The 19429-nt window shown below is 41.4% G+C and overlaps 1 protein-coding gene across 1 annotated transcript; it reads right to left on the bottom strand.

The window, feature by feature from the left end:
- Positions 1-7873: 7873 nt before the first annotated feature.
- On the bottom strand, positions 7874-15762 carry LOC134646715 (NXPE family member 3-like). The gene is made up of 6 exons (XM_063500570.1): positions 15520-15762; positions 13107-13556; positions 10100-10389; positions 9902-9972; positions 8511-8717; positions 7874-8427 (listed from the first exon to the last, which is right to left on the bottom strand). The coding sequence occupies exons 1-6, from the start codon at positions 15760-15762 to the stop codon at positions 7874-7876; spliced, it is 1815 nt and encodes a 604-aa protein (XP_063356640.1).
- Between the last annotated feature and the right edge of the window lie 3667 nt (positions 15763-19429).

Genomic DNA, 19429 nt, shown 5'->3' with positions numbered 1-19429 from the left:
TCACATCTCACCAGGAGCCTGGCAGTGTGATAAAAAGTAGGACTGAGAGCCCAGGGCCCCAGTGGTGGTAGGGACCCTTTTGAACCTGGAATGAAAAGTTTGTTTGCAATTTTTTATATTTCTTAGTGTTATAATTAAAATTGCCATAATGAAATGGTTGGGTGAATGAACTATGATTATAAAATGATATGATTTTCTCTAACTGATGGAGCTTCAGGGATCAATTGATGTGCTGGGTGCGTTTGCCATTTCCTGTGTCAGATCTTTGCTAGATTTCTTCCTCTTTCTTAATAACAAGACTTTTATTTCCTGTTACTCTGGAGATAGAGTTTTAGGTCTTCCACTTCTTTTGTCCTGGGGTTGTACAGTTTGTTCTATTTTTTTTTTTATTTTGTAAGAACACATGGCACACCATACCAAGACATGTCAAATTTTCAGCTAATAGCTCTTTGGGAATCAAAGTGAAGCGGCAGTTTGCTGATTTCCGCCTGGTGACTTTCATGTTAATCAGCCTAGTAGTTTAGAGGCTTTCTCCCTGCTGAAGACAATTAACAAGAGGTTATTCATGTTTATGCTCTAATTCCCTTTTTTTTTCTTTGTCTTTTTTGTGTTTGTTTGTTTTTGTCCTAGATGGCCTGACTCAGCAGGTAGGGGTGAACTCTATTTATAATGGATTGCATTTATATAGTGCTTTTCTAGGCACAAAAAGCGCTTTACAATTCCACTATTCATTCACTCTCACATTCACACACTGGTGGAGGCACGCTACAATTGTAGCCACAGCTGCCCTGGGGCAGACTGATTAATACCGCACTTGTTGTTTTTGGGCTGTTCTTAGTTTTGTTGGATCGAGGTCAGAATGTAAGTGTCAGTCTCTCTTTTCTTCTCGACAGCCACCAGAAAGCTGACAGACCTGCTGCTGCTATTCAGAGGTCCCACCTGGATGTGTTCTCTGTACAGAAGGTTAGAGATGTTCTTCAGGTCCAGAACCTCGCAGTGACCGCAATCATCGCCAGTCACACCGCAGCTGATCAGAGAGTCAATCTTTGTGAAAGGCAACAACACGCTGATGCTGAAAGTTACATTCCACTCAGCTCTGTCAGAAACCTGGTAAAACTGCACATCATCCTGCTGGTTTCCGGTCTTTAAGATTCCTCTCTGGTTCAGGCTGTTGATCAGAGTCAGGTTGTGGCTCAGCTGGTACAGCCTCTCCTCTGTGGCGATGTAAAGCATGTTGGAATTCACGGTGAATTGGCAGATGTCTAACTAAAAGGTGAAGCCTCCATCCTCCTCCAGGCACAGACCCGGTTCTCCCCAGAGAACAGAAAGCAGAATGAGCCGCAGGAACCTCTTGTAGCAGCAGTGAGCACAGTGCGCTTTTCCAGCTGGAAGACACTTGTATGTGGCATAGCCAAGCTCATCCAGAAAGTCAGGTCCTGTGCTAAGACTCTGGAGGGAGATACAACAAAGGTAGACGAGCGTACTCAGGCAAGAACAGTAATCGTACAGACTGTACAGCATGAGGCCTTTAAAGAAGAACTCAAGAGCCTGTTCAAAGGTGAGCTTGTCTCAAAACACAGTCCTCTCAGGAAACTTGACCCTTTCCTGCATTCAGATGGTGTACTGAGGGTTGGTGGCCGCACGTCATTATCTGCAATCTCATGGAAATAGAAACATCCCATAATCATTCCCAAAAGCAACCACATTGCTAACTTGTTGGTGCAGTATTATCATGAGCAAGTAGTACACCAGGGTAGGCACTTCACGGAAGGGGCCATCAGATCCGCTGGACTGTGGATTCTGGGAGGAAAAAGACTTGTATCGAGCATCATACACAAATGTGTCACCTGTAGGTGGTAGAGAGGACGTCTGGAAAAACAAAAAATCCAACTTACCTGCTGATCGGTTGACCCAATCTCCTCCTTTCACCCAAGTTGGATTAAATGTTTTCGGACCATGGACGGTTTGTGCCCGTCGCATAGGGGGAGGCCTTGCAGAGAGTGAGCGCTGGGCTGTTATGTTTACTTGTTTGGTAACAAAGGCAGTTCACCTGGAGGTGATAGAATCTCTGTCTACGTCGAGCTTCATAAATGCGCTTAGGCGGTTCACTGCCATCAGAGGTCCAGCAAAGCTCTTCCGCTCAGACCGAGGAACAAACTTTGTTGGTGTATGTAAAGAACTTGGCATAACCCCAGAAGATACAACACTTCAGTCTTACCTCAAAGACCAAGGCTGCATGTGGGATTTCAATCTTCCACACTCCCCCCACATGGGGGGAGCATGGGAAAGAATGATAGGGATGGCTCGCCACATTTTGGATAGCATGTTGCTCAAGATGCATTCCCCTAGTCTTTCACATGAAGTGCTCATGAATGCCCGGCCAATAGTCTTCAGTGTCTTCAGATCCAGACATGCCAACCATGCTCACCCCTGCTATGCTTTAAACACAAAAGGTCGACTCTGTGTCTGCTCCTTTGGAAGACATCGACCTGAAGATGTTGTGCTCCTAAAGGACAAAGAGGCGAAACGAAATCAATGACCCACAGGACTTGTGGTAAATACCTTTCCGGGTCAAGACAAGTGAAAGGAGGAAAGTGGAGGTGAGAGTTGTTCAAGGCGGCAACCTGAGGGTGTATTCGAGACCCGCCACTGAAGTTGTGTTGTTGCTCAGAGGGACATAGTGGTATAGTACTCTATAGTTGTGTCCCAAAATGTCGGCTGCATCCTTTGGAGGACCCGGCCTTTGCGGTCTATGTGGGCCGGGTCCTTCGAAGACCGAGAAGGCCGGAAGTGCGAGGCTGTGAAATGGGACGGTCTAGCCTTCAGATTTGCGTCACCGCTGTGTCGGTGGAGTTTAATAAACTTGGCCGTCTGCTCCTTGCTATCTAAAATATAACAGGACACTGGCGTAAATTCTCGACCGTCTCACACTTCTGTTTAATCAGTTTTCTGTTTGATGTTTATTCAGCTGTGTGAAAATCCCGGAGGAACCCAATGGATTAATAAAGTTTTATTTAATCTAATAATCTAATAACTGTGATCACAGCCAAACTGATTTACTCCGGAACAAATAAAACACAGAAAAAAAGCCAAACAATTACATTTTAAGTTATCCGAGTGATTTATATATCATGTTTAACCTGAGTAGCAAAAGAGCGAGGGCCTGAAAACGATGAAGCCGGGAGTCCGCTGCTCTCGCCGCCTCGAGCGACCATTGAACCCCCCGGCTTGCTATCGAGCGGGTGGGTAACAGACGTCTCCGAAAACGCTGGCGCAATTTTGCAAATATGCGATGTCTTGATAAACCAAGCAGATACTTGAAATTTACACAGCTACTTTCTCGCCTGAAAATATGTTAAAAGTTTATTTTGTGACCAAGAAAGACTAATAAGAGTAATTTTAAAACTTGGTAGCGGCCGCCATTGTTGGAAACTGAAATTGGCTGGGCCACGCTATGAATTCTGGGATATGGTGGACACGAAGGACACACCCAACCCATCCTTCAAATTCGGGGAAATGAAGGATGCATTTGTCGGCCGCATTTGAAGGAGTCGAGGAATTGGGACAGCCTTCGTCGCCTGGCTGTGATGTAATCGGCCTTCAAATGCGGCCTCCTGAGGATGCAGCCAACGTTTTGGGACACAGCTTATACCAGGCGAGGAGTGTGATGTCCCTTTAAGGCAGGCATGATAATTTGGGTTGTGTTTTTTGTACCAGCAGACTTGCCATAGTGCCTCACCAGTAAAAAACAGTCTTATGGCCAAACTGTTGTCTGTTCCACTTTTTGTTCACTTTTTCTTGCTGAGCCTGAGAGAGCACATGCCTGTAAGTAGTTGCTATCTGTTGTGTAAGCTTCCCCGCAATAATTTTGTGTAGCAGTTTAGAGTTTTGTGTGAGAAACTTTCCTTTGTGTGAAAAACGGCCGCGATGCTAACACGTTAGCCCGTGTATGGGATATCTTATGTAATGTTAGCATTAAGCTAATCGCTAAATGCCTGGGCCTAATAACCAGTGAAGGGGTCTGGATATGCTTGTGTTTATGTTTTGTATACATTGTAGTGCATGCCTTAATGTTTGATATTGTAAAGAAAATGCAATTACCGAATAAATGTAATATTTTATTTTTGTTTCTGTAGCACAGTTTTAAAGTGTTTTGACAGTAAACATCTAAAACGTACCCACTGACTCCTGGATGTTTATTGTGGACCTGTTAGCTATCTGCCAAGCTAGAAACCAGCTTCTCACAATAGTGAGGGCAGAATTAGTACCATGAATACAGTTCACTTCACCTCCCAACACACACACACACACACAATCACAATCTGAATCTTTGTAACTTTTCTCACTTACAAAGTGATCTTACAAATCACTTACGAGTCACTTACAAATCCCTATAAACCAGAAGATCAACTAAATATCTGTCATGGCTGTGTGAAGGCAGGCAGGAATGGCGGACCCAAAAGCAGAACTCATAGAGGCAGACGTAAACTCAAAACACTCAGCTTTATTGCTGGATAGCAACAGAACAAAAAAACTAACTAAACTGAGAATACAAAAACAAATGAAACAGGCAGGCTAGCAAACGGAAGACACAGTGAAAGTGAGGGTACGATGCGACGATGACCAGGGGAAGACGCAGACACTAAATACATGAAGTGAACAGAACTAAGAGGAAACAGCTGGGAGACACAGATGCCGCTGATTACACTGACGAGACAGGGAGAGCACAAACAGAACACACTGACAAACGACACAGAGCTTCAAAATAAAACAGGAAATGCACAGACTCAAGGGCGTAGATTTGGCATGGACGGAAGGGACGTGTCCCCACCAATATCCAGCGATTATTGAATTGGCCCCACCAATAATTTGATCTCTTCAAGGAAAGAAAAACGAACCCAATAGAAAGAAAAAAACGATCTGTCAACGTCTCATTCACCTAGTGGTGCAGAAAGAGTTAAATTACGTTCTCTACTGGAGTCCTACCTCATGTGACAAATATGGCCAATGTGATTGGCTGTGCCTTTCAGGGAGCTCTGTTTAGTTTTAGCAGCGACAATCCTGCGCTGTGAGGACCTGCAAGGAGGAGAGGAGGATGGCAGCAAAAAGGAAGAACCTGGATATAAGAAAGTATTTTTCAAAGAAACCTGTAAGTCACTTAAAGTCAAGTTCACTCATAAAATGTGTCCGTCATAATAACGTTACAGGCTACACCATTCTTCCCAATTTCTCCCGATTTTCCACCCGGACAACAAAATTGAAAGAGCATATCCCAGATTGGCTCAGCCGAATCCAGTTTCCAACAATTGCTACTACCACTGCAGCTACTTAGTTTTAACATTACTCTTATTACTATTTCTGGGTCGCAAAGTAAACTTTAAACATATTTTCAGGCGAGAATGTAGCTGTGTAAACTTCAAATATCTGAGCCGGTGTTGTGCCAAAAAGTGATTTCCAATGTTTCCGTGTGTTTTTTGTGTAATATTGTTACATATGATGCTAAATAGACTTCTGTGAACAGGTATTACAAAGGGGTTATATATAAAATTTAAAAATTACCTGTTTCTCAAGCATCTTTGTAACTGTTTTATTGTACCTACATTATAATCAATCAGCTTCCTTTTGTCCACTTAAAATATGTTTACAGAACTATTTTTGCATTGGTTGCAATTTCAGCTGTCCTCTTGGCCAGATTACTCTTAAGAGAGACATTTTTAAAATAAACAACTTTTTTTTTTAACTGCATAAATAAAGGATACACAAAAGTCACTGCCAAAAACTGATTGCGGCTTCTACCTTGTTACAGGAATGTTGTTTATTGCTCAAGATGACTTGATATCATTCACGAGGGATACATTTGACAAATGTTTCACATATTATAGACCAACAAGTTGTTCATAGCAGTTTAAATACAAGCAATCAGTTTTTGGCTGACAATCACTTTTTGTCACAACACCTGGTCCTCAGGTGGACGCAGCCTCTGAATTTGGACACCCCCGGCCTGTTTCTGGCACCGGCCAATAATAACGGTGACATTTAACTTATTTTATCCGATACTTAAACATTGTAAAATTCAAGTTGTTTTTTTTGTGTATATATATATATATATATATATATATATATATATATATATATATATATATATATATATATATATATATATATATATATATATATCCCCCAAACAGCCCTTTTGAATGTCTCCCTAATTCTGAGGTCTCAAGTATGGCAAGTATGTGCTAGGCTTTGGCCCACATCAGTCTAAAATTGTATGTAACCATGAATAACGTGTTGCCATGTCCACCAGGAGAGACTGGACAGTATAGATGTAAAGCAAACATGCCAGCAGTTTATCTCGGTTAACAAGAGGAGAAGGCATGTGTTTGGCTCCTTCACATGGTGGACATTGAGTTGTTGTGTGGGACACCAGTAGTTCATGTCTGTTACTGTAACAGTAGTTCATGTTTAGAATAAAAAATCCCAGCTCACTGATTTAATAGGGGCAATAGTGTGCAAAAAATGTTGCAGAATTTCGCTGAGAGATCTTTTACTTTGTGGTAATCTTAAATGAGTAGTTTTATGGACAAAAACCACCAGGTCACTGAGTGTTCCCTTAGTGCTAATGTATAAGAGATGTTGGTGTACTATAACTGAAGTAATGTTGTTAAGTTCTTAAAGTCATATTCTTTTATTGTCACGACTGTATTTGAAGCTATTTTTATTTTTGTATGATACCTGATTTATATGAAATATCACTGAAGTAAACTAAAGTCTAAAATACTTTAGTCAGTCATTTGTTTAATAGCGATAATTTAACATTATATAATTCACATATAAAACTATGAATTGTGATTTTAAATAGTTTAAAAGCATGTAGAATAGCATATGCAGGCAAGTATATTTCTCCTTTTGTTATCAAGAAGCAAAGACAAAAAGGGGAAAAAAAAGAAACGGGGCAGGGTTCGGGGGTTGAATCATCCGTCCCCACCAATGCCAAAACCAAATCTATGCCCTTCCACAGACTGGACTCAGAGACGCAGTACAGACAGAGAACAGAGGGAAACAGATCCGAAACCTAACAAATAGCAAATCTTAACAAAAGACATAACCAGAATAAGCAAGAACATAAGATAATAATAACAAACACAAAACACTGGGTCGTCAGACTCAGAACCATGACAATAACAAACAAACCAACAAATTACAACAGTTAAATTAAACTGAAAATATTTTTGAATATTGTACTGGTGTTCTTGAAAAAAATTCTGCACTAACTAAAAAGCAATCCCGAGGCACATGCTGTGTACGCTAGCTGTTTTACCTCTTCACAGACATCATCACACAGGTTACACACTGAAAATTTATTAGCATATTATTCCAGTCATGATTTATTTATTTAGGGGCTATTTAGTCCTTCATCTGACTTCAGTTTTGACCATTAAAAAGCAAAAACTCCAAAATTATTTTTAACAGTTATTGAGCGCTGCAAATGCACCCCTCCCCCTCCCCCAAATATATCCCCTGCTGCTAGTCATTGGACTCAATGAACAAAAGAATCATTAGTAAGCGGCAGAGTAAAACTAAGTTTAACCTTTCATTCATGTAAATTAACAAGTAATAGTTATTTTTGTTTAGTGAATTTAAAAATAAATGTGTGTTTGTACATGTGTGAGAGTTGGTATGGACATGGAGTTTCGGTACATTATGGAATACTGCTTGATAACCCAATGATGCAGAATATATACCCACCCTCTCTATAGCTGCAGCCATCATGTTCATGATGAAAAAACATGATTGCTGTTTTTGCCACCCAGAATTAGTACTAAAACAAAAGAATGTAGTCTGTCTCATCTGTGGCTGGCCTGTTAATAATCTAGCCATCCTTTTGAGGGCATATGTAGGACAAGAGAACATTAATCATGTTTTTAATAATGGGGAATTGTGGGTGGAGCTCATGTGGCAGGTGATGGGCCAAGACCATCTCCCAGGCATCCACCAGATGGGCATTCAGTCCTTTAAACATGGCCCTGAGCACCCTGTCCCTCTGCAGTGAGTACCAGTCGCTGTTAGTCAATACTTCATGAAGTTTCAAAGCTTTGGGGTTTCCAGTCCGAATAACAACCAGTGTATCTGGAGCCCTGGACAGAAGCCGCACCACTGCCCGCCGAATGCTCTGCAACCGTCGGATGTAGACCTCAGTGGGGAAAGTGCAGAAGTGTGCCCAGATGCCAATAACTACAACGGTGTTTCTACCTCCAATAACATTGTCTAGCTCGTTGGCAATGTAACGCAACTCGCTGGTTGGCACTTTGGTAAAATGGAGAGGAGGCCCGTGCACACGGTAAGTCACCATGATGTTGTTTTCATAGTTCAGGGCCATAAAAGGTCCAACTTTTTTCTCACTATGCAAGTTAAACTCCTTAAGATCTGAAAGTATTACAGAGGGAATAAGTTAAGCTGCAGAGTAAAGAAAATCAAATTGGTGCCAGAAAAGTTTGTGGGGCAGATACCTCGTACTGTTGCGATAAAGTATTCAAACCACTGCCTGATGGTGGAGTCTCCGTACAGGTGAACCACCTTTCCTTTCAGACACTGAGTGATGGCTGATGGAGTGTTGAATTGATGAACTGTGGTGTCACCTAGTGCTCTCCACACACCCTGGTAGTAATAGCCAGAGGGTCCAGGTTCAACACTACTGCTGCTCTTCTCTAAATGATCTGAGAAGAGGACAAAAAAAAGCAAAGAAAGAGTTCTATGTTAGTTCAAGCTTATAAATGCACTGATGTCTCTTAAAACTTTAGTTCTAACTTAATTTCATAAGAAGTCTGGTCAGTGTGGGTTTCTAGCCACACTAAGATGTGTTTTCAGTCACCAACAAGTCAGTCCAAATGTAGTGTACTGGTGATTTGCAGAACAGTGCGCATGTAACTGACTCCAGATAAAGTTTTACACATTACAAATGGAAGTCCTGTCACTTGCATTGTGCTCTTTGCAATTTTGTCATTGACTTGAATGTATGTACAGAGAAAAATGCAATTCCGTTTCAAAATCACCTGCATTTTTGTGGAGGATCTTAACTGGTGATAAGAGCTGGGTCTAAAGCCACAGTTTATATCCCAAAGGTTGTAGACAAGTTGGAAGTACAACCAGGAACCTTTTTTTAAATGTATATTTGTACACATGAATTAGAGTAAAACTATGGAGCCAGTGTTGTACTACCAGGTGTTAGATGGAGAACATGCAGAAGATTGAAAACTGAACTACGTGTGGTGAAAATGCAGGAGATTTTTCGGCCCTGTTTCATTTTTGGCCACAGAGACACAACTGTCACTCACCAAACTCGGTACTTGTCTCCCATCAGCTTCCCCCCAAAACAAAAGTCCAGTGGAACTATTGCTGTTGCAACACAGTGGGGAAGCTCCAGAATGTACTACATGGCACAAGTGTAAGGGTACCACATGACACTTTCAGGGTGTGCTCTACATACAGTAATACTGTTGATGGTGTGTTTAAGGCATATGAGAAGATAACATTCAAGGACAGATCAGTCTAATTTAAATCAGGCAAGATTTTCATGTTTTACTGTCCAATTATTATAACTTTGTAATCATACCTTATATTGTAATAATAGAACTATTTATTTGGGGGAATAACAGGCGTTAATTTTATCCACATGTTATGGACTTCTTCTGAACAGAACAATATTTACATTACCATGCAAATACTCTATGCTACCACCACTTAGCTTAAAGTAGCCTTGACACATCTTTCCACAGGTATCTACTATATAGAACAAGGTAGTAAATGTAATAGAGCTGTTTAATTTTTATGGCTCTCAACTTCTCACAATCTGCAGTACATCCTATTTCAATTTCGATATAAATGTCAAAAATTGCTTTACCTTTCTTCTTGGGCAAAACGGTGACACCAGCAGGTCCTGAAGCTGGAATGGAGACTTTCATGTTGACACCTCTGCGGCAAAGCACACACAATTCTATCTGACACAGCAGGCAACAAATCAGATTGGATTCAGACACTACCAAACATTAAAGAAAGGTATAGTGAACAGTGAGTTATTCACCATGCAAGTAATTCTCACCTCTGAAAGAGCTGGTCCATTGCTGTGATTTGCTTATATCCTGCCCTTAAGTGGAGGATCCTGGCATCACAACTCAAACTCTTTGGCTTGTAGCAGAACCACGGCTCACCTGTTTGGAGGTCAGTGTAGTTGCACACGGGCTGCTGGGTTGGACGCAAGCATACGTGACATTTGGTAGTTTCAGTAACTGAGCCTGAGCGGAACTGGCTCACGAAGCGCATCCTGTCAGGCTGTTCGATGTTCAGTCTGCGAAGTTCTGTGACTGCCTCACTGGGGTGAACCAGTGTCACCTGGTAGGACCATAAATCAAAGTCTGGTAACCCGGTCTCATAGATTATATATATATGAAGAACCTTGTAATACACATTTTGGTGTTGGTGGCAAGTAATCTATTCAGACTACATGCTGGCAACAGGAAACAGTGCCAGTAGGAACAAAAACAAACCATGTCTGGGTGGACCTTGTTCATGTGAGGTAATGGTATTAATGACTAACAAAGTACATCTGGAATTACAGTATAAAAACGAAATGAAGGGTGGCTTAAGACTTTTGCACAGTACTGTAGAGTTGCCATTAACATGTATATTAGAAACTGAAGCCAAAAACATGGCAGTCTTTTGGTGCCATTCCAAAGCTGTCAATCTGGGGAATTCAGGTTTCTTTATTTTCACATTATCTTCTTTCTCAATCACCAGATTGTAGCTTAGTGTTAACATGCAAATATTTTTTATAACAGTTTTATCTTTAAAATTCCCATTACACTAATAGTCTAAATTCAAGGTCTTTGTCATCAGCTAATAGGATGGTTGCATTTTGCCTTCATTAGGAATTTTTGGCATCAGTCTCTTAGCATAGTATCAGGTATGTTGCAAATAATATATTTAACGATAATATAATTTTAAAACAAGTCAACTTAAAACATTACAAATTCAGTTTGAAACTGGAATGAGTTTTTAATGATACATGATTTCTTTAGGGATTAATGAAGTATTCTGTTTCTGATTCTGATTAATTGCCGGGATACCCAACCATGCATCAATCGATCCATCCATTCGCTTTCACTTATCCTTTTCAGGGTCGCGGGGGGCGCCAGAGCCTATCTCAGCTGTCTTAGGGCGAGAGGCAAGGTACACCATGGACAGGTCCCCAGTCTGTCGCAGGGCTAACACATAGACAGAGACAACCATTCGTGCTCACATTCACTCCCGCATTCACACCTATGGGCAATTAACCTAACCCCACTTACCTTGCCTTGATACCCACAGCTGCTAAATCAGCAGTTAGTCACAGTTATGTAGACAATTCTTAAGTTAAGTGTCTAGAAATGCCAAGTCTGCTTTTCTCTAAGGCAGGCATGTCCAAAGTCCGGCCCGCGGGCCAATTGCGGCCCGCGGTCCAGTTTTAATTGGCCCGCAAGTAATTTTATAAATTGAATAGAATATGGCCCGCACTTCAACTTTTGCTTGAGTGTATTGCACTTCTTAGTTTTAACACCAGGGGGAGCTGCTGTTGATCAAGGCAGTTGCTCCACCAAAAAGTACAATCACAGAAGAAATATACCCCCAAGTTACTAAACATGGCAGAACCAAAGAAGCGAAAGGTAGAAAGTGAGTGCAGAAAATTTCAGACAAGGCGAGAGAGTGAATATTTCTTCAAAGAATTCATGGGGACGTGTATCTGTTTGATCTGCACTGAAACTGTGGCAGTTATGAAAGAGTATAATGTACGATGTCATTATGAAACCAAACATCAGGCCTATGCATCCTACACTGGTGCTGAGCGAGAGCAAAAATTAAAGCAAATGGTAGCTCTCCTGCAGGGTGAGCAACAGTATTTTTTTTGTGCTCAAATTGTCCAGGAAAAGGCTCCAATATGAGGTCGGGATGGAGACCTCATAAAACACGGCCTCGTTAAAGTCACCGAAATAATGTGCCCGGAAAAAGTGCAGGACTTCAACAACGTCAGCATGTCCAGAAATCCAGTTGTGCGACGCATTGAAGACTCGTCAGCCAACATTAAACTGCAGCTGTTTGATAAAGCTGTGCTCTTGATTTTTACTCCATTGCATGCGATGAGAGCGCCGATGCCACAGACACCGCACAGCTGCTAATTTTTTGCGGGGAGTGGACGAGAGCACGAGCGCTTTAGGTGAGTAAAAAATGTATTCCACAGTACCCGTGTGTTAATGTGCAGGTACACGTGCTTCAAATATCAATAATGCGCATCAATTCTGTCACTAGCCTGCTTTTGCGCACCACTTTCTTATATGCGTTTTTCTTGTTAACACACAGAGTACACACCGCTGTGCACAGCGCACGCACATGCAAAGTCAGCTGATCTCATCTGATGCAGATTTCCTCCTTGATCAAGTGACATTTGTCCGGATTTTTTGGCACGAGTGGCATCGGATCAGCACCGCAGCTGGATGGCCCGATTTACATACCCAGCACAGCTGATACTCACCAGAATAATTTACTAAAATTATATGCACTCCTGTTATTAAGTCCAGTTCAGTCTGTTAATGTTGATAACCGTTTCAAACGAACGTTAATAGGTGTGTTGCTAAGCCTAATAACTTAAATAACAAACTTGAAATTTACCCGTCCCATTTTCCCCTTTATTGTTTTTTCTCTGTGCTGTAAATATTCCCTCTAAGAAGAAATCTGAGGCTGCTGTTCTGAGAATGAGCTACCAAAGCTTTTTCTGCATAAATCAATAAAGATCCATTTATGGAAAGCTGTGATGAAGGCAGTTTTGTCTTTAATTATATTCAACAATATAACACATTTGACCATTTTTAAGTGATTTTTAAAACAGTTAAGGTTATATACCTAATTTCTAGTAAGTGGCCCAGCCTGTCCTATATTTTTATGTATGTGGCCCTCAGCGAAAAAAGTTTGGACACCCCTGCTCTAAGGGTTCCATTGTTCCAAAAAAAGAAGAGCAAGTTGAATATAAGATTATCAACCATTACGATCAGCATAAAAATGATAAATTTTAACATCACCTCAACCTGTGCGCTTCCTTCCCAGAGTAAAGAGAACACAGCAGAGTAGGAGCCATTGAGATGATCCACGACTTGCCCTGCCACACCTGAATGAAGAGTTGGGTTGTGCAGACGAGCAAGTAGGACATCTCCCCCACCGTTCTTTGGATGACCCTGGAAGTCATGAATTTTTATCAGAACCTCCAGCTTATCCCCGACATGCCACTGTTCCCCTTCTCTCCCTGGGAGAATGGTGAAGGTGCTGTGTGCTGGATCACTGGTTCTGTTCATGGACAGAGGTGATGGTAAAGGTGGAGTTTCAGGCCAAGCAATGGACTGTAGTAGGAGGTGTTCTTCATGAGCGTCCGTATTGGAAAATGGTTGGAATTTACAGTCGTAATGCATCTCAGAAGGTGGAATGACAGTGGAAACACTTGGGATGATGACGATGGTGTTCACTTTATTCAAGAACTGGAAAAGAGAGAGATTAAAGACAACAACAAAAATGCTTCAAACAGTTTAAGTCTGCATCATCTTTAGTTGTTAAATGCATATTGAAGGATTGCAAAGTCAATAGACTTTGCATTTGCTACTTTTAGTTCATGTCTTGTGTTAATACAGATGTATGATGCATGCCGCCTCTTTATTCAAAAGAATGTGTGAATAACAAAATGAACATGTACAAAATAATCCAGTCCAAAAATGTGACCTTGTTCCATTAACAGAGTTATGGTAATGGAACTGAACGATGGTGAGAGTCAAAAACAAAGAGTGTTATTTCAAAGTCAAAATTGTACATTTTAAAATGTATTACATACATTGCGTATATATATAGATATAAATTCCCCGCTCGCCCCTGCGGGTTGTCTATCCTTCAAGCTTGGGTCCTCTACAGTGTTGCCACAGTTACTTTGAAAAAGTAATATATTACGGACTACAGATTACTCCTTCCAAAAGTAACTTAGTTACTTTACTGATTACTTTATTTTTAAAGTAACTAAGTTAGATTACTAGTTACTTTATTAGTTACTTTCAGAAGCTGCCAATAACACTCCCCGCTGCCTCAACATAAAAACATCAACCGGTTTTGCCAATACTCACTTTATTGGAAGTGTATTTTAACAGTAGTGTCAACAATATATCTCCTGACATTTGAAGTTGAACTTAAAACTTTTTTCCTGACAGAAATACTTGTTTGTATGAAAATAAAGACAGTCTTGTTACTTCACTTAACATAAATACTTTTTATAAAAAAAATAAGTCGACTTCATTTAACATAAATACTTTTTATAAAAAAAGGAGTCTTTCTTGACTTCATTTCACATAAATGCTTTTTATAAAAAAAACAAAGAAAGTCTTTGACTTTATTTAACATAAATACTTTTTATAAAACAAACAAACAAACAAAGAGTCTTTCTTGACTTCCCTTAAGATACTTTTTATACCATCCACATGTAAACACTATTGTCCGCTTTTGTAACTTTGGACTAATCTTATGAAAAAAAAGAGACTGCAGGTCCAACTTAAATAAATTGCCTTACTTCCTTGCAAGTAACTGATTTAAGTTAATCAACTTGAAAACTTAATAAGTTTATTAAGTGACTTTGATAAACTTAATTCAATTACTTGTAAATAGTTATTTAAATTGGATTCCCCATTCTCTTTTTTTCAGTATATGTTGTCATCGCATGTTATGGGGAAACAGTAGAGTGGAGTGAGTAAACCATTGGTTGTACCTCATTAACAGAAGCTTCTCAAACCTTTTGTCAGAAAGTCGATTTCTTTTAGGCGTGAGCACCAAACCTCCCAGACTAAAAAGTCGCTCCACAGGAGCACTTGATGGGGTTGGAGTGTTATACTTTAAAAAAATTGTCTTTATGCTTGAAAACTTATGCAGAATCTGAAGGTCGTAGCCTGACATCAGGTAGTCCATGACTTCTTTTTCTGCAGAATAGGTCTCCTCCTCTGGCTCTGCCTCAAAAGTGAAAAAGTCCATCTCACCTTGGCTGCTAGATGTAGTAGCACTGGGCACACTGGCAGGGTTTTTTGCCAGAGGAGCAGTGGTGCAACACTCTGCTGTCAGAAGCTGTTTTACTCGCTCCCTCCTTCCTGCATCTCTCAGCCATCGGAGTTTGAATTTTGGACAACTGGCAGCTGCGAGAAGGGCATCTTTGTCGTCCAGCACACCAGCGAAATGAGTCTGAATAGCCTAAAAAACATAATTGATATTTTTATGCCTACAATTTATTATGTTATTGAATTACTTGCAAACCATGCCTAATATGAGATCAGTATTATGGATTTATTTTGTTTTAGGTTACTTATAAACATTTTAATTGTTTTAATCTTATTTTGCAATGATAATTAATATTCTGTTCCATGTTTGTGAATTGTATGAAGCAAAAAATTTGACTAATTTCAAGATGGAGCGTACCTGTACAATGGCATCTGGAAGGGCTGCAGTCATCCTGGAGAGGTCATCTTTCACAGCCTGGGTCTTCTGCATCAGAACTTCAAGTGTTGGTAGTAAAGTTCCATATGGACAGTCGCCTTGTAAAATGTCCAGTGCTGCAGTCAGAGGTTTCATGGCCATGCAGTACTCATGCAGGAACTGGTATTCTTGATCTTTGAAGCACTTCAGTCCTAGCTTTGTGCACAGAGTATTCAACTCACCCATGGGGATTTCTGCAATTCTCTTTACAGCATCAAAAAAGGAATTCCACCTTGTGGATGTTGGTATTAGGAGCTTTCTTTTGCTGATTTCTTCCACTGTTTCTGATGCAAGTGTAGATCTACTTGATTTGGTCCAAAGAGCTGTGCATTTTGCTGTGCTGCTCCTATACACAGCCCTGCTCTCTGCATTGGTTGTTAAATGTTTCTCCACATCACGTGTGCAAATTATGTTGATGGTGTGCGAAGCACACCTGCGGTGAGGGGGAAGAGACAGCTGACCCTCACTTTCATTCTCAGCCGAGAGGATTTCTGACAGATCAGAAAAAGTGACATCATCGTCTTTGGGGGTGGACTCTTCCTCCTCCGTCTCATCATCGGACTCCGTGACAGGATGATAAACTTGAAACGCCTTAACAAAGTTGGATCCATTATCAGTAACTGTTGCAACTACTTTGTTGAGTAAGAGGAGTGAATGTTTTCAATTTTTGTACCAATGGCATCATACGTGTGTCTACCACGAATTCGCCTACATGCTAATGCAACCTTGTGGTGCTCTACTGATCCAGTGGAGCGTTACTCCCATATAGCTTCTGTTGTTAGCAGTCCAAATATCCGCGGTAGTTGAAACAAAGTCAATCTCATTCAGTGCGGCCTTCAAATTTCTCTCCATTTCTGTAAACTCCTTCTCCAAGTAAGAAGTAAAAGTCGTTCGGTGAGGCAGCTCGGCATTAACAGAAGTAGCGATCTTTTTTATTATGGCACGAAACGAGGACGAGTCAACAGTGTTTATAGGTAGCATTTCTTCTACAATATACTGTGCGACCAACTTCTTCAATTTTCATCACTTACTGGTTTTGCACCAAAGTCCAACTTTTGTTGTTTGGGGGGTGTAGGACCGTCTGGGGAAGTCACGGCTCTCTGCTTCGGACCACTTGGTGGGACTCTCTCTGTGAGTTTGACTGTGCCGTGCTGCGACTCCAAACGTTTCTTTAAGTTTGACGTAGTGTTTTTGAAGGTAGATAACACTTTTTCGCCAACACAGAGTGTACAACGAACCTTAATATTGAAATCTTTAGTTGACAGAAACTCAAAATAGTGACCATATTTCCAGCTAAAGAACGAACATCTCTCTCCCTCCATTGTTGTTTACACTCTTTTACGTCGCTGGCTGCTTGTGAGCGGGAAACGTGACCTGTCGCTTATGTGACGTTTCACGACACGTATGCGTTTGTCATCCGCTGAGACAAAAAGAAGAAACCAAGTCTTTTTGCTTAAAAAAAAATAGTAACGCACAGTGGTTTGGACAAGTAACTTTAATCTGACTACTGTTATGGAAATAGTAACGCGTTAGATTAGTCGTTACTGAAAAAGTGGTCATATTCAGAGTAACGCGTTACTAAGCAACGCGTTACCGGCATCACTGGTCCTCTACCAGAGGCCTGGGAGCTTGAGGGTCCTGTGCAGGATCTTAGCTGTTCCTAGGACTGTGCTCTTCTGGACAGAGATCTCCGATGTTGTTCCTGGGATTTGCTGGAGCCACTCGCTTAGTTTGGGAGTTACCGCCCCTAGTGGTCCGATTACCACTGGGACCACTGTTACCTTCACCCTCCACATTGCCTTGAGCTCTTCTCTGAGCCCTTGGTATTTCTCGAGCTTCTCGTGTTCCTTCTTCCTGATGTTGCTGTCATTGAAAACCACTGCATCGATCACTACGGCTGTCTTTTTCTGTTTGTCTACCACCACTATGTCCAGTTGGTTAGCCACCATCATTTTGTCCATCTGTATCTGGAAGTCCCACAGGATCTTAGCTCGGTCATTCTCCACCACCCTAGGGGGCATCTCCCATTTTGACCTCGGGACTTCCAGGCCGTATTCGGCACAGATGTTTCTGTATACTATGCCGGCCACTTGGTTATGGCGTTCCATGTCTGCCCTGCCTGCTAGCATCTTACATCCTGGAGTTATGTGCTGGATTGTCTCAGGGGCATCTTTACATAGCCTGCACCTGGGGTCTTGCCTGGTGAGTTGAACCCCAGCATCTATGGATCTTGTGCTCAGTGCTTGTTTTTGTGTGTGTGTGTGTATATATATATATATATATATGCACAATGTAATAAACACATGTAATATAAAATATAATATATACAAATAATATCTGATTTATCCCAAAATGTCAATCTATAAATCTAGAAAGAAAGGTCTATACATAAATGTAGAAAGTAATGTATGCAATATATATTTTAATGCAAACCCCCCCCCCCCCCCCCCCCCCCCCGCAAGAAGCACTACTAAATTTTACACAGGCATCAACTCAGCTCTCTCTTCCTTTGATTATATGAGTTTGATACTGAATGACTTCAGATATGCTGTGCTAATTTGGACTTTGCAGATAAAGAACTTAAGACCTTGTACACTAGAGGACTCCAGTTTTACTTGTTTGTTGCGTCATGAAAAATGTGCATTTTGAAACATGTTAGCTGTAGTAGTAACTTCTGACACTTCTCTCAAATAATACTTGGATTATCCACAAAGCCTTGTTATTAAGGAAAGCCCACACCTGTGACAGCATTCCGGAGCTGCGGACTTGCTCTGTGACCTGGCCCAGGCTAAAAGGGGACTCCAAGCCTGAGAGCTGGCTGATCTCATTTGCTTCCCCGTTTCCACATTGCCGCCACAGCAGCAGCGCGAGCGACTTCCTCCACGTCGCTGCAGCGGGACTTTTCTTTGTTTTCTTCATCAGCCACCTTCCTATTAACAATGTTGTCAGATGATGAGGAACCTGTCTTCTCCGCACCGACACCCTCAGTTTCCTCCACTTCATCTGCTCCCACTTCCAGCAGGAAACGGCGTCGTGGTGCAGACACCACTGTCACGGGACCTCCCCAGAAAGACCTGCTGTGGTGAGTCAAACAGACTTTGTGTACCTTCCGTGGCTGGAATTGTAACCAAAATGTCAGCTTACCAGTTTACGATACACCATCTGGTGCCCCTGGACACATCATCAATGATGTAACCTGGGGTTATTGGGGGTTTCGGGTTGCACAATCTGATATCCTCGTGTTGGTGTTGCTCCCACATCATCATAATAAATGTTGTTCCAGGTTCAACATTGCAGGTGACCAATCACATTCTTGTAACATAATACTTTTGCAAGCCAAGCCATTCATTCATTTATGAAATTCCAATGTTGCAAGGACAATATGTATAATGCTTACTGTTTATTAAAGAACAGTATCCTGAAATGCAAAGAATTCAAGTTGCTGTGAAGTAGACTTTTTTCTTTTATAGCGTTTTTTTCCAAAGTTGCAAAAGTATGACGTCACAACAATGTGATTGGTCACTTGCAATGTTGAACCTGGAACAACATTTATTATGATGATGTGGGAACAACACCAACATGAGGATATCAGATCATTCGTTTCGGGTCTTTCAACAATCAGACCGCCTCTCCCAGGCGACCCAGCCAGGGTTGATCAAGCCCCAGCTTGTGTTCAGGTAGCACTAACCTACATGCAATGCCTCTCCTCTTTTGATCCGGCCAATCTCATTTGCTCCCCCGGCCCTCTTGTCCCTCCACACCTGTATGCTCCAGGCACCCTCGATGCTGCTTTTGCTGCATTGGTGACTAACTTGATAGCTCTTTGCTGGTTAGACCCTATGATACCTAGCAT

Source organism: Pelmatolapia mariae, linkage group LG17 (genome assembly GCF_036321145.2).
Source record: "Pelmatolapia mariae isolate MD_Pm_ZW linkage group LG17, Pm_UMD_F_2, whole genome shotgun sequence".
Lineage (NCBI taxonomy): Eukaryota > Metazoa > Chordata > Actinopteri > Cichliformes > Cichlidae > Pelmatolapia > Pelmatolapia mariae.
Note: the sequence above shows the minus strand (reverse complement) of the source record. Positions and strands in the feature narration are given on the sequence as shown.

Bases quoted from the DNA above. Each gene is read 5' to 3' on its own strand.
- LOC134646715 (XM_063500570.1), bottom strand. From the start codon at position 15,762: ATGGGTGAGTTGAATACTCTGTGCACAAAGCTAGGACTGAAGTGCTTC. The intron at 10,390-13,106 runs GTGATGTTAAAA...TGGTCCTACCAG, and splicing joins AAGGAAGCGCACAGGTTGAG to GTGACACTGGTTCACCCCAG. The intron at 9,973-10,099 runs GTGAGAATTACT...GCTTTGCCGCAG, and splicing joins ATGGACCAGCTCTTTCAGAG to AGGTGTCAACATGAAAGTCT.